General features: G+C 34.3%; 1 protein-coding gene across 1 annotated transcript in view; it reads left to right on the plus strand.

Annotated features, from left to right (window-relative positions):
• The window catches only part of LOC114474932 (integrin alpha-X), a 37,093-nt gene that overhangs the window by 4,957 nt on the left and 15,719 nt on the right, over positions 1-16,417 (plus strand). The window contains exons 2-14 of the mRNA XM_028465593.1: positions 665-788; positions 4,452-4,543; positions 4,652-4,731; positions 4,809-4,923; positions 6,176-6,306; positions 7,805-7,947; positions 9,419-9,569; positions 9,655-9,790; positions 11,225-11,298; positions 11,902-12,019; positions 13,245-13,387; positions 13,507-13,653; positions 15,969-16,166. Coding sequence (XP_028321394.1) covers positions 665-788; positions 4,452-4,543; positions 4,652-4,731; positions 4,809-4,923; positions 6,176-6,306; positions 7,805-7,947; positions 9,419-9,569; positions 9,655-9,790; positions 11,225-11,298; positions 11,902-12,019; positions 13,245-13,387; positions 13,507-13,653; positions 15,969-16,166 — 1,652 coding nt within the window. The remainder of the gene's footprint in view (positions 1-664; positions 789-4,451; positions 4,544-4,651; positions 4,732-4,808; positions 4,924-6,175; positions 6,307-7,804; positions 7,948-9,418; positions 9,570-9,654; positions 9,791-11,224; positions 11,299-11,901; positions 12,020-13,244; positions 13,388-13,506; positions 13,654-15,968; positions 16,167-16,417) is intronic.

A 16,417-nucleotide genomic window follows, 5' to 3' on the forward strand; every position in this document is an offset into this window, starting at 1 on the left:
AAGGCAAGCGCAGAGGGGCGTGGAGGACTCCTCCTCTGTAACATGGTCTCATTCATGAGATGTCATAACAGTGACTGTGCCATGTTTTCTGATAGTAGAGATGCTCCCTCCAAAGTAGGGTGGATTCCATCTCTTCCTATCAGGTTCGGTTTTCCCCAGAAGGATCTCCAAATATCAATGAAGCCCACCTCGTTTTCTGGACACCACCTCAATAGCCAGCGGTTAAATGATGACATGCGGCTATACATGTCATCACTGGTCAGATTTGGTAAGGGACCAGAGAAAATTACGGAGTCCGACATTGTTTAATGTATTCTATTTACAGCTGATTTAGGACCTGTTATCATAAGAGATGCTAACAGAAAGCTAACACAAGTGGAAAGTTAACTGTTAATAGGTTATTTATTTCAGGCTCAGTAATTGTAATTTAACTTTACTGATTGACAACGTAAATGTAATTGACTTTCTGAAGATAGAAAATAATTGAGATTTAATTGTAGTTGGAAAAAATGCGGGTCACTGTAATTGTAATTGAACATGGGTCATTGAAAACATAATTGTAACTGAAAAATGTAATTGACCCCAACCCTGCCTCAAAGTAATGAGATTTAGTGAATCGTCCCGATCGTTCATTAAATGTTACTATTTTTATCGTTTTCTTCAGCTGCCGTCATCCCACTGTCCTTAGCTTTCAACATCGACCTGAAGGTTCCCAAAGTCTACATCGGAGAACCGAAAGAGTTCTTTGGGTACAAAGTGCTTCAGTTCAATTCTGGCACCAACAAAGGGTGAGCAAAGTTAAATATTCATGAGGGTTTCTCTGCTTTTCTCTTCCTCAAAAAAGACTGGCTTCAATTCCTCTCACTGGGTCTGAAACTGTTTCACATGCAAAGACATTTTCAGTAAGTGGAAACCGAGCTATTTGCACCGACAATGACTGAGAGTAGTAAACAGGAGATTTAATATCATCGGAACTTAATTTAATATATGCATTTGTACTAGGGCTGGGCGATTTTGCCTAAAAAAAAAAAAAAATCCAATTTTTTAAAGAAAAATTTGAGTTTCGATTTGATTTTTTTTTTTATGCACTTAAAAATGACTGCAGACATCAGATATACAGTATTGTCAAAAGTGCAAGTTCAAATGCATGAAACAATCCCAAAATAAAAAGTAAATGTCATTCAACAACTTCACAGTAGCTTCAATTTTCTGATTAAGAAATCAGATAACTACATATATTACATATAACATTACAATTAAAAAAAATAATAAACTCTTCCCTTATTATCTCAGCATAGTGCGAATAAAAAATGAAACATGCCTGTGGCACACATATAGCCTACTCAAAGGGTAAACAAATGTAAAGAAAGAGGGGGCTGGCTCACATCAAAACGCGAAAAAGTCAGATTTTTTTTTCTTTTTTTTAAACTTGAATTTGCAAAATAAAAATTGTTATCTACAAACTCAATTAATCGATTTTTTTGCCCAGCCCTAACTTGTACTAATCCAAAACTCACTCCCCAGAAGTTCATTGATACACGTATAAACTCTGCTCTCTACCCATCAAACACCCAACGTCATATAGTCATATAATTATGTCATTAGATTATTATTGGACTGTCCAAAGAAGTCCAATTTTAGCCCTTATTTAATCGTTGAAATTGGGGGTGGATTTATTTGGCTGTCAAAATTTGTCCAAATTTAGTCCCAACATAGTCATTGAAATGTACATAGTTGTCATTGGATCGTTCAACTTGTTCAATTTTAGCCCAAATACTGTATAGTTGTTAAAACTGGGTAATTATTGGACAGTCATTTATACGTTAGCCTCGATTTAGCCCAAATGTAGTCGTTTGAATTAGGTTTTTCTAGGACTGTCAAAATTGGTCCAAATTTAGTACCAATATAGTCGATGAAATTAGGTTATTATTGGACTATGCAATTTAGTCGTTGAAATTGGGGGGTTTTTTTACCGTCAAAATTGGCCCAAATTGAACCCCAATATAGTCGTTGAAATTTAGTTGTCATCGGATCGTCCAAACTTGGTCCAGATTATTATTATTATTATTATTATTATTATTATTATTATTATTATTATTATTATTATTATTATTATTTATTTTTGGTCCAGATTTAGCACATTTAGTCCAAGTGTGGCCCAAAAACAGTCATTGGAAATAGGACTTTTCATTTGTAGTAAGTAGCTCAACAATTTGAACTGTTTTATTTGCCAAAAAAAGAGAAGATGACAAAGTATTGTAACAACTTCAAACATAACATTCCACAAACATAAACCAAAAACACAATTCTGATCCTGGTACAAGTTGACTACAAAGGTTCCCACGATTAGGTATTACATTTTGGTGAGGTAAGATGTAACACTTTTAATCAATAGAGTGATTAGTTAACATTTTAACAGAATTCATCTAGAGCGCACACTACGACCAGAAAATGACTTTTCACCTTTTGACGTTGTTTAGACGTGTGGCAGAGACGTATTTTTATGGCTTTTCAGCAATATTTTGCTGGGTGGGTAAAAAACCCACCGTGTTTTTGCCAGTTTATTCACATTAAAGGTGTTAAAACCAGATATATTTCTGACATACGTATTTCTGCTTCCCTCAAAGAAGAAACATCAACTCATTTACCAAACATATGCTGACACAGACAGGGAGTGTGACACATAGAGGAACCCCTGACCCACAGACAAACCAAACTGAAAACCAAGATAATAACTCAGAGTCGTTTAGATTTACTCTCCTTTCCTTTTATTATTATTATATTTTATTATTATCTTTCTTTTCTATTATTTTCCTTCTTTTTATCTTATTTTTTTGTTTTTATTTTTTTTATTTATTTTTTTATTTTTTTTTATTTTTTTAATACTATTATTATTATTATTATTATTATTATTATTATTATTATTATTATTATCTTGTTATTTTATCGAGTTTGCAAATTCTAGTCTAACTACTGTTTATATTTATACTTATGTTTATACTTATTATCATCTTTTCTAGTTGATTGTTTATTATTGAATGTTTTCACTATTGGAGAGAGCACAGTTGACCGAGTCAAATTCCTCGTGTGTACAACATACACTTGGCGAATAAAGATGATTCTGATTCTGATTCTATTGCCTTTGTTCTGATAGACTTTCAATGACTTTCAATGACTCAATAAGCCACCAAAACCTTATCCACCTCTGAGTAGCTCAACAAAAGAAGTCAAACCAAACTGAAGTCCTCAGAAACACAACCTACACACTTTCAGATCCTGACAGGATTAGAAAGTCGTGCTTTCTAATCACACAGAATCTTTAACATGGAAACATTTGTCATTCACAGGAAAGTAAATGTAGAGTCTATATCTGATTAATCTAATCATTGAAGGTCTTCATATTCACAGCTACAGCAATATGTCAACATGGGGTGCTAAGATGCACCTAAAAATAATGTAAATTTTAAATACAAAATAAAACATCATGAAACCACTTTAGATTGGAATTGTAACTGTGATTCTTAAGTTTATCAACTGGTTTTTATTCCACTTTTAAATGGTGATCTGTGTCTAATGTGGTAAAGAATAAAGGTCTTCTAACTCTTTAAGGTACTGAATCTGACAGCTATGCTAAATATTTATTTAGCATATAGCTTTAATCTGCAGTTTTTATAAAATCTGATTATTTGTTTTATCAAGTAAAACAAGATAAACAAACGGACATTGAAAATAAATAGTTTTAAAAATAAATTCATGAATAAGGATTAATAACAATAAAATATATACAGTTTACAGTTTTTTAATTACTGGATTTTTAAAACATAACAAAAAAGATATGGCATAAAAGGTAACGGTACCGTTGTGGTACCTATGGTCAAAGAGTGTTGTTTTTTTTTCAATAAATGCTCATAGCTCTAAAAGCAGTAACGCCTTAAAATCAATGTTCCTATCAAGTCTGTAATAACTTCATATCAAATATTTATTAACATATTATATATAATGCACATTTTATGTTTTTGTTACAAAAAAAAATGTGTTTTTGATACAAAAAGGGCCTAAAAATATAAAATGTATAAAAATATAATGAAAAGCTGTATATTTATGGTTACGGTCTGAAGTTGCCTCAAAATCAATGTTTCCATCAGTTATTTACCTAATTAAGTCTGTAATAACTTCATATCATGTTTCATTTTGCACCTTAATTTTGAAAAAAAATGCACATTTTGTTTTTGTCAATGAAAAAACATTTAAAAAAAATACAGAAACATAATGAAAACTATATATCTATGGTTAGGTTTGATGTTGTTGAAAAGATCTGATGAGAAAAAAAGCGAGAAAAAATATGAATATATGACATTTTAAAGACGCTTTTATGAAGGGTACCGTTTTGTAACTTTTTTTTAAAGGTGCCCCAAGGGGGTTCACTTACAATAGATCTTCTCCATCTGCAGGATAATTATCTCCTCACCGCTGCAGCATAATGGATCTGGAGGGATTTCCAGGCATAACAAAGACCAGAGCGGAGAGTGGTTTAACCCCAACAGTACGGATTATAATGCAATAGATTGATCATAATGATGCAGATACAACACACAGTATTCCTTTCTATCTTGTGGGTTTTTCCCTCTAATCCAAATCGTGACTTTTGCAGAAACATCTCTACCAAAAACGATGACAGTCAAGCACTTTGGTTTATCCATAGCTGCTGATTCCACTGGTTCCCATTTCACAGTAAGAGGACCTGCTTTTTACAATACCATTAAACTCAAACCAAGGCGTTAAACCTGTGGCCTCGTCTCCTCATTCAGGTTTGCAGTCCAAGTGTTGTCCATGAGTGCCACGACAACTCCTACCTCAACAGTGTCTGCTTCAACATTTCAGATCAACTCCAACAACTTTCCCTCATCACGCCTTCATTTCAGGGTAAAGCCCACCTTAAATCAGAGTTCTGTTTTTATTCTAAGCTCCACAGAAAGAGAAAAAAAGTCTCAGTAAATTCATTACTTCTTAGGTTATTTATTTATTGTTGTTTTAAATTTCTTAGAATTCTAACATGGTGCAAGCAATTAGTTTAATTACATTATTCTTTTAAGATTTATACTATTAATGTAAAAATATAATCACAAAAACATGTAAAACACAAGATATTCTCAATTAGTTTTTGCAGGTGCTTTTAACAATGCTATTAATCGGGCTAATCTTGAGTGTTTTGTGAGGTAATCACACAAAAATATAGGATTTACTTCATTAAAGGTAATTTAATTGATTATAATTAAGTTATCGTATTTATTTTTATTTCAATTTTATAATTCAACATAATTTTATTAAATTCAATCAAATCACACTACATTTATTTAGTTTTTATTTTATTTTTATTTTTTTGTTTTGTTTTATTTGATGATATTTAATCTTATTTTTGCAAGAATTTGTCTTTAACCCCTCGTACATGGAGGCCAGTTATAAACTTAGATAAAACATTATTTGTACAAATTATTTAATAGAATCTCACAACCAATCTAAACTAATAAAATTGGAACTTAGACCATTTACTTCGTTTTATTTGAATATCTTTGTGGAATTTTGTAATAACAGAATTGTCCTATTACTTAATTAAATAAATCTGTGGAGATTTGCATTAATAGTATTGGAAAAAAAAAAAAAATCAATTTTAAAAAAACCATGATGAGGTTAAAAAGTTTAAGTGTATTCTCTCTTTAATTTTAGTTTTCTTTTAAAAACATTTGACAGACAAAAACAAGGTGTCTGCAACTCTTTCAAAGCACAACATGCAAAAATCTCAAATCTTGTCTAGAATTATTTTAAATATCTGACAATCAAATATTTATTTGTCAGGTGAATGAGGCGTAAAGTAAGTGTTCAGAGGAATTTCTGACTAGAAATGATATGGATTGTTGTCCCAGGTTTTGCAGATCCCTGACCTATCAAATTGTTAAATATTTCCAAGGAGGCAGAACAATTAGAAGTCAAATTACAACATTGATGAATCAGGAACAGTTTAACTACTTTTCTCTACTGTATTATCACATTAAAGAAGTTGAAGCGTAGCAGATTATTGCAGATCTGAGACAAGACCAAGACCTTTAAAATATGATCTCAATGGTCTTCGTGTATTAAAAATTAGACATTAATAATATTTAACCTCCTGTTCTTTCAGAATGCACAAAGAAGACGGTGGACCTTGTTTTTCTGTTTGACGGCTCAAAAAGCATGACTACATATGAGTTCAACCAAAACAAGATTTTCATCCAGAACGTAATGACCAGCCTGCAGAACACGTCCATCAAGGTCAGCTCACATTAACCCAAGACTTCTGTGTTGGCTCCTTTGATCAGCCCTGGACCATCAATGGTCTACAGTAGTATTTTACAGTATGTTACCACATACAGTGGACACGGAAAGTATTCAGACCCCTTTAAATTTCTAGCCATCTGCTAAAATCAAATTTCAGTTTTTCTTTTTTAATAAATTTGCAAAAATTTCTACATTTCTGGTTTTTTCTGTCAAGATGGGGTGTTGAGTGTACATTAATGAGAAATAAAATGAACTTTTTTGATTTTAGCAAATGGCTGCAATGAAACAAAGACTGAAAAATTTAAAGGGGTCTAAATACTTTCTGTACCTGATGTACATAGCAACAGATCCAACAAGTCTCTCATGGCACTTGTGTGAAATCTGAGCAGTTAAATTTCTAACTGTGCAGAAAAAGCATCAAAGGAAAACAGAAACCTCATTTAAACAGGAAGAAATTAAATTTAAAAAAAAAAAGATAAAAAGATTACAGACCAGGGATGGGGTCAATTACATTTTTAAATTACAATTGCATCTTAAATTATCCATGTTCAATTACAACTCAATTATTACATTTCCCAGATTTTTTTTTTAATTACAGTTATAATTTTTCCCCTGAAATCCATTACAAATACATTCTCAATCATTAAAGTTAAATTACAATGAATCACAATTACTGAGCCCTATTAAATGTAACCTTCTTCTTCTGTTAGAATCTCTTTGACCCATGTCTTAAATCAGCTGTAAAATACACTAAAAAATATTTTCAGTCATCTAATTTGTTTCTCATCTCTTGGTTACCTTTTTAGGTTTCCTAATCAATGAAAATATACATATTAATATTGTTAATGTGGGCGTCTGAGCCTTTTTTCTGTCAGTATACGCCTCAATTTACAACCTTTTTTTAAAGATGAAACAATGATCCTCAAGAAAACTAAAGAATACACTTGTTATGAAACACATTTTAATAATAGTTTACTACATAAGCATATATCTATAACAGTTTCCTAGTTCTGCATTTAATTACATTGCAAATGACTTTTTTTTTATAAAATATTCATGCCAATTACAATTACAAAGTCAATTATCTGAATTCAATTACGATTTCAAGTACAATTACATCATAATTGTAATTAATATCCAATTACGCAATTACAATTGTAATTGACTCCAATCCTGTTACAGACGCAACCAAATATACACCAAACATTATCTTGATGCATCCAAATCATTATCTTCAGCAGCTCAGTCTGGTCAATAGAGATTTTACTGATATTTGTAAGACACCGATGTGTAAAGACACAAATATTTGATTCATGCACCACTTTTCATCTCAAATTCAAAGAGGTTCGTACTCAACAAACAATATGCTTAAAATAAAACTGAAAATCCAAATCCAAAAACCAACCGAGTACAAAACAAGTCCAGAAAGGTACGAACTCGGAAATTAAAGTGTATTTTACAATGATAAACTGAAAGTATATTTATCCTGCAGTTTGCTGCAGTCCAATTCTCCACAAACTGGAGCAAGGTTTTTGACTTCAACGACTACAAAGAAGGTCAAGCCTTGGCCTTACTCGAGAAAGAAGTTCACTTGAGAGACCTCACCAACACACACAAAGCACTGCGATACGTCATGTGAGTAGAACAGCAACAGCACAGCACAGTAACCGTGACCTGATCTGTTCAACGTGTGGTTGATGATGACGACAAAGATTTACTTTAACGAATGTTGAACAGTACATGCGTATGATGAGTCTAACTTTGAGTTTCACATCACATGGTCATGAAGCTGGTGAGCTTCTTCAAAGGTGACAAATAGTCCGACGGGCTTGACATAGTGATTTTGAAAAACACTTTTTCAATACTAAACATTCACGGTTTCACTTTAATGAGAACATAAGATTACAAAGGAAGACTAGCAGTAACTTAAAACAAAGTAGGACATGTTTCAACATGCAACACTATTACTGCTAATTCATGCAGTCGTTTCATTTTCATTACATTTCAGAGAAAATATTCATGTTCCTATTTTACTAGCCACTAACTTGAAACTTTGAACTAACATTTAACAATTAAAAATTCAATTTAACATTGAAAAACTGACACAATTATACCTAAAACAAACGAACCTCTGTGTTAACATTTTATTTTACATTTTTATTTTACTCTTATATATACAAACGATGGACATTTTTAAGAAAAAACTTAAATATCACCTTTTTACAGAAACGTATTTTAACAGTTAATGCCTCTTTTAGTCCTGTCTTTTAATATATGTTGTGTTTTATTTATTTATTATTATTTTATCTTTTTTTAATCCTGTAGCACTTTGAGATTTGGAATCAAATATGTGCATTAGTGTGCAAAGTGCATTACAAATAAAATGTATTATTATTATTATTATTATTATATCTTACATTTATCTTTGAGCACATCAAAGATGAAAACAGGTTCATTTCATTCTCCTCATATAAGAGCAGAGGACTCAGCTTTGGAACTCGGTAGTGGATTATGGCACCATTTGCATTTGCGTAGTCCATGTATAGCCAGAAAAGCCAACATGTATTGTATATACTCATAGTAATAATAGGGAAAAAAACATAAAAACATATTGAGTTTTGTTTCAGACATTAAAGACGAGTAGGAGTAATTCAGATTGCTCTCGTTTCCAATTTCTAAGCACTGGTTGAATTTGGGGCACACAATGGCTTAGTGGTTAGCATCAAGCCCCAGGGTCCTTTCTGTGTGGAGTTTGCATGTTCTCCCCGGAGGAAACCCACGCAGCACGGGTTTCCTCCGGGTACTCCGGCTTCCTCCCACAATCCAAAAAAACATGACTATTAGGTTGATTGAAGTCTCTAAATTGCCCATGGGAGTGAATGAGAGTGTGAGTGTTTGTGTCTGTGTTGCCCTGCGATGGACTGGCGGCATGTCCAGGGTGTACCCATGCCTAGCGCCCAGTGTGAGCCGGAGATAGACACCGGCAGACCCCCGCGACCCTGAAAAACAGCAAGAAGCGGGTCTGAAAATGGATGGATGGATGGTTGAATTTGAAGTTTGTCCCACTTCGATTTACAATTAATCTTAATCCAATTTGTAACTTTAGGAATGACATCATTGAAAATCCAAGTGCAGGTGCTTCTCCTGATGCTACCAAAGTTGTGGTGCTGATCACAGACGGAGACCCCAGCGACCCAGACAGGGACATGATCATTAAGAAATATGATGAAAAAAATGTGATTCGCTTCGTCATCGGGGTAAGATGTGATGCAACATTTAAAAACAATGAGAAGTAATTAGTTACAGTATGTACACTCAGTGAAACCATGTTTGTGCTCTCAGGTTAAAGACGCAAAACTGGATAAATTCCGAGCAATCGCTTCAGAGCCCAAAGACCAAAACGCCTTCAAGATTGAAAACTATGGCGGCCTCAAGGGAATGCTGGAGAACTTCCAAAAGAAGATCTTCAATATGGAGGGTGATGTTAAAATCCAAGTCTGTCCAAATGAACATCGTTAATTAGGAAGATGGCGGACACTATGGGGTGCCAAATTTAAAAACTCGTACACTTTTTCGTAGCTGACATATTCTGAACATTGAGCTCACTTTCCTCACATTTAGCAAATTTTTCTTTCATTTGCGACAGGAATTAATGTTAAACAGCATGTTCTATAACGTTGTTAAAAATATATACACATGAACAATATATCTAAAGCTAAAAGTTACATCTAAATGTCAATGTTAAATCTAAAGCTATATATTGAATGTCAAATTAAATGTTAAATTTATATCTAAAGTTAAAATGTATATCTAAATGTTAAATCCACTTTTTAAAGGTTAAATATGACCAATTTAACATTTAGATTTACATTTAACATTTCCATTTAGATTTAACATTTACATTCAGATTTATTTTTGATGTTTACACATTTTAACAATGACTTAGAGCATGCAGTTTTAAATGAATTTGTCTCAAATGAAAGAAAAATTTGCTAAATGTGAGGAAAGAGCTATGAAACAGTGTTATGTTCCTTGTGGCGGTGTCGGGGAGTAAGGGAAAGAAACAATAACAAAACCATGATAAAAGACAAGCAAACATAAATAAACACAACCTTATTTCTGCATTATTTCAAACAAAATAGACTCCATCAAATCAAATATTTACTTTTGAACTGAAAGAGAAAATTTACAACAAACTACCATAACTACCAACTAAATTTCCACTAAGGTTCACAGACACCCTCCTCTCACAGGAGTATCACATGAGCTCACAAGCGTAACCAAGATGACACCCAAACCACAGATTATCAGTGTTCACTAGCCACACTGCTGAGTGAGGTTTCAAGCCATTGAACCCAAGCTGATCAGCTGCATCTGCTTCAGCTGGGTGGGGAAAAGGGCATGGTCTGCTGGGTCAGGAAAGTGGCAGTGACAGACAGCAGAGCATGTAACAACAGCATGTTCTATATCATTGTTAAAAATGTGTATCCATGAAAAATAAATTTAAAGCTAAATGTCAATGTTTAATCTAAATGTTATATTTAAATTTTAGTTTTAATTGTTAAATATGATGATTTCACATTTAGATTTACATTTAACTTTTACATTTAGATTTACATTTAACTTTTACATTTAGATTTACATTTAACTTTTACATTTAGATTTACATTTAACTTTTACATTTAGATTTACATTTAACTTTTACATTTAGATTTAACATTGACATAGAGATTTATTTTTGGTGTTTACACATTTTTACCAATGATATAGAACATGCTGTTTTAAATGGATTGGTCTCAAATGAAAGAAAAATGAGCTAAATGTGAGGAAAGAGCTATGAAACAGTGACAGAGTTTTTACATTCGGCACCCCATAGGACACATGCTAACTGTGTCCAGTGTTTGATTCTCAGGCTCTGCTGTGGCTCGAGCAGGAAACATAACCAATGAAATGTCTCAGAGTGGCTTCAGTGCAGCTTTCTATAAGGTGAGAAAAACACCTGCTTTTTACTTCCTGTAAAACAAAAAGGAAATGACAGACACGGACAGATGAAGTCAAAAGCATTTACAGCAATAATAAAAGTTATTTCCTTTGCCTTGACAAGTCCATATCTGTGAAAATTAACCTGTTTAGAAACTAAACGGTCTCATTAGTTTCAGACTTTTAGAAGGTTTGTTGTTGGCGAGCTGACATGCAAAGAGAAGAACAACAATTAGCTGGAAGACCAAGGAGCAAACATCTTGCAAGTTGTCTTGTTTGAACAGGATGTGGGTGTGCGACTGTGCGTGTTTCTGTGTCAGCTGCATGAAAATATGCAAGAAAAAAACATGCAATCACATTAAATGCTCAAACAGATAGATTCAATCTTTAATGTTTTTTTGTTAAGCTCTTTTTCTAATGAATCAAATACTTATTATCAAAAATGTGTATTTTTAATTTGGACAGCCCCGCAACCCTGAAAAACAGGAACGAGCGGGTCTGAATATGGATGGATGGATAGTTTGGACACATCGTCCCATTTAATTTGAATGGGAAGGTGTGTCCACTGGTAGTAGTGTTTTTGCATGACTGGTTTCTTTCTGTTAACAGGATAGATTAATCCTGGGCTCTGTGGGATCAAACAACTGGCAGGGGTGTCTGTATGAGCGGCAGCAGCTAAAGGAAGTTCAGATTCAAGATCCAGAAATGGAGGCAGATTCCTACATGGGTAAAGTCACTGCTCTGGCTGTGAAGTTTGTCCTCTTCTTGCTCTTATTTTTCCCTTTATTTATCTAATTTATCAATATAATATTTATCTAAGTATTATTATGTATTTATTATTGTCTAAGACCCACTTTGGGGTCCCAAACCATGAATGGAAAACCTCTGATTTTAACATTTTGAAAGGAAACCAAACTTGTCCTTTACATCTGCCTTTGAACCCAGGTTAAGTGATCATTATGATTTTGTGTTAGTCATAGGCTTGTGACTTAAATTACAATTAGGTTTTGTCAAAATGTAGTTATCAGGATTATTTCAGTTATCAGTATATTCTAGGATTAGTCGACTAAAATACATCAATACTTTAGTCGACTAAACCTGTTACAGACATAGTTGTCTAAAATATTAATCATAGGAGTTTACGCAATATTTAAAGATCCAATTACCCACTATGAATGCATTAATGTTTGTAAACAGACACAGATTTGATGTGATCAATGCGGAACAGTTCTGATTGGATTTTGTCCCATGTGATGAAATTATACTTTTATTTCTACGAAAATGTCAATATATTTTCAGTTTGTTTTTGTTCACAGGTATTTTTTATTTTTTTTATTACCGTTAGGCATAGTTTAGTTATTGTCACAAAAATGTAGTCAATAAAAAACTAAGACAAAACCTTTTATTCCACAAATTAACGCTGACCTGTTCCACATGCTTAGGGTTAATTTCATGTTGTTCAGGCGGCACTTTATGACTAAGGCTGTGTTTCTCTGGTCACAAAAATGTGATTGTCTGATTCGAGGGCCACAATATCAAAAATCATGTCAGTATTTAGAATAAAGACCAATATGATCACCAAAAAAAGAAAGAACAAAAGCTTTAGTCTTTTGGTCTATTGTATGCATTTTCTGTTGTAATTTGTTGTATTTTTTGATTAATTTAGCATGTTTTTGTCATTGTTTTATTTGTGTATTTTTTTTGTCGTTTGGTACAATTTTCAGTTTTTTATTATCTTGTGTGTTTATAGAGTAATCTTGTGTATATTTGTCATCCTTTTGTGTACCTCTGTAATTTTGTTTGTTTTTTTGAGTCATTTTGTGCGTAGACTTTCGGGGGGCCGCCAGTTTGCTCATGTTCGTCCTGGACATATTTGTCTCTTTCACTCGATGCTGTTCTGTGTCGACATCTCGAAATCTTATAGCTTGAAATGTCGTGATGCACTGTTGCAGGATACGCGATCGCAGTTGGAGAGAGGGATGACGTCCCTCTGTACTTTGCTGGTGCACCGAGGTCAGAGCACAAAGGTCGGGTCGTACTTTTCGGCCACGAAGGCAGAAACTGGATAGTCTTGGACAGGGTGAACGGAGAGCAGGTGGGTACATGTTTGAAATGGCAAGTCTTTTGTATAAAATGTTACAATTTGAAAATCACCAGCAAAAAATAGAATTAGAAGGAGTCTTAATTTTAAGTGGCTATGTTTAAACTTTTCAGATTGGCTCCTACTTTGGTGCAGAGCTGTGCTCATTAGATGTGAACTCTGACGGGAACATGGACTTCCTGTTGGTCGGCGCGCCGCTGTTTTACCAGCACCAGGAGAAGAGAGAAGGTCGATTATACGTCTACACATTGAACGAAGAGGTGGGCGGAGTCTGTATGAAATTTCTATCTCCATTATTACCTATACAAAATGTATCGACAACCCCATTTTTTGGGTAAATCGTGATCAAACGCATAATTTGAATCTGTTCTGGATGAAACTCTGTGGTGTAATTGGGGAACCAACCTGCCATAACCAAGTCAAATTTCATAAAGATCAGTTCATTCTAACCGAGATGAGTTTGATGAGAGATTTTTTGATTTTTTAAACTGATCCAGAATCTGTATATTGATCCGGATCCCCCTCCATCAACGTGTCCAACTCAAGGCCCGGGGGCCAAATACAGCCCTTTAGAGCATACAATTCAGCCTGCAGAAGAAAGTAAAAGTGACAGAAAAAACATGAATTATTGTGTAAATTACCAAATAATCCAGTTATAGATTCACCAATTTAATGAAACTCCACAATATTTTATGGGCTTGCAATTTTCCTTTGTGTATATCACATTAATGCAGTCATTTTTAATCGCAAATTGTTGAAAGAACTCACAAATCTTGCAGTTTCTCACAAACAATTCTACGAAATGCCTCTAAATGACACAAAAATTGGTGACAAAATCAGAAATTTTTGAAGTGAATTCAACTGATCTTGAGAACTAAGGCACTATGATTTTATAATTGTTCTTTTTTTTCTTCCCACCTAAAAACTGTAGCCCCTGAACTGAAGTGAGTTTACACCCCTGGTCTATTAGGTTCATCTTTGGGTAAAATTTCATCACAATCTGTTTAATACTTGTAAAATAATCCTGCCAACAGACAAACAAAACAATTAAATGAAGGCCAGTAAAAACATAAAAACACTTAAGTCTATTTAAGTAACACTGTGAAGGAAATAAAGACTTGATGAAGGTCAAATTTTATATTTAGGGTTTGAAATGACAACTGCTATCATGCTGGGTGGTTGGGTTTGGATGGCACAACCATTGTGGGTAAAATTTGATTTAACACTTAAAGAGTTCATCATATGCAGTCAGTTGAAAACAAAGAGTTACTAAACCCCAAAATCACGTATTTGGTATAAAGTTGTGTTCGTGATCTAATTTTGTCCAATTCTTGGCATCTTAGTAAAAGTATTTCAATTTGGCATACTTTGTTAATAGATAAATAAAAAACCACCATAACAGTAATTAAATATATATTGATTATAGCAATAATGTGTTTATACAGCAAACCAGTGATGTGCCGTGACCACTAGGGTTGGGTGAGCACTTTGCAAATCGAGACCACCAATGACAATTTCATATGTTTCGGCTGGCAAATGTTAATCAAACAAAATCATCGTAAAACACCATTAAAGAAACAAACAATTATTAAATATAGCCTCCATACTCTCCCAACAAGATATATCTCATGACACGGCAGTGCATCCGTTGTTTGTGTTGGAAACACAGAAACACGGAGAAAATGACAACAACAACAACTCAGAACAGCCTCAGTGAGGCACATCCACAAAGCCAATCCTTCCTTTTGTACCATTCACTGTGTAAAATACAAAACATTTTCCAACCTTTCCTTTGCTGAAGGTCTGGGAGCTCAGGTGTTGGTCTCCCATCTTTTAAAAGCTGTTGTTTTCCCTCAAAAGAAAGTTTCTTTATTGTCTCTCGCACTGTCATCCTGACTGTAGTGTTATCCCGCCCACTAGCTAGAGAACGTAGCAGCAGCCACGCTTTATCAATTCACTAATGCACTGTGAACTTGCGTATAACATTTAGCATAGCACGGTTACGTCCAAAGGCAGCGTAGAGAGCTGCCTTTTTACGTAAATGGTTTTCATCTTGGGAAACTGACTGCACATGCGCAAACACGTAAAAACACGCTATGGGGCCAGAGGCAGAGCAGCAATGTGCTTTTGGGAGAGGGTGTGGTCTCCTCCTGGCTCCTCCTCCTGCCTTACAGCGAAGCGAGACTGTGCAGCGTCTCTGCCGTACCAGGAAATAGCGATGTTTAGTCATTTGGGCTTTGAAAAGCACAAAATGCTGACACTTTCAAATTTATAGGTACTGTAGGCTATCGGAAATTGAAAAATAAATCATTGATAACTATATTATAATTAAAACAAATAATCAAAATATCAATTCACCCTTGGGTAGGCACTTCCTACCTTGCCTCCCCTGACTGCACGTCACTGCAGCATACATGTGTGCGATATACTGCACTGCTGGTCTCATCCAGTCCCTGTATTAATGTTACATTTCTGAAAAGAGATTTTCATCTCTCAGCTTCCTGTTTGGTAGCAGAGGCTAAAATGTCGTCCTTACCTTAAGAGAATGAGCAAAACTCTCCGAATCGACTTCCAGCTTCTCCTGAAAAGTGAACTGAACGTGTCGGCTCCGTCTATGGGAAGGTTCGGCACCACCGTATCCAGTCTGGCAGATCTGAATGGAGACGGACTCCGAGATGTTGCAGTGGGAGCGCCGATGGAGGATGACAACAGAGGGGTTGTGTACATCTACCTGGGAGAGAGGCAAAGAGGCATTCGTGAAGTTTTCAGTCAGGTAAGAACTACGTTTAACAAAGGCTGCTGGTTTGGATCTCATCAATATAGTTTTGAAAAGGGGGTTTCCCCACATTAATCCTTTCATTACATCTCTTCAAAGCTTTAAACCAGTGGTTCTCAACTGAGTTCACCCTGGGACCCACATTTTGCCATGATCATTAAATAGCGACCCACTTTTTTTTTTAGAATTCAACAAAAAAAAATTAGTATTTCAAATATAGCTGTTGAAAACACGCATATATAATATTT

The sequence above is a fragment of the Gouania willdenowi genome, chromosome 1 (genome assembly GCF_900634775.1).
Source record: "Gouania willdenowi chromosome 1, fGouWil2.1, whole genome shotgun sequence".
NCBI lineage: Eukaryota > Metazoa > Chordata > Actinopteri > Blenniiformes > Gobiesocidae > Gouania > Gouania willdenowi.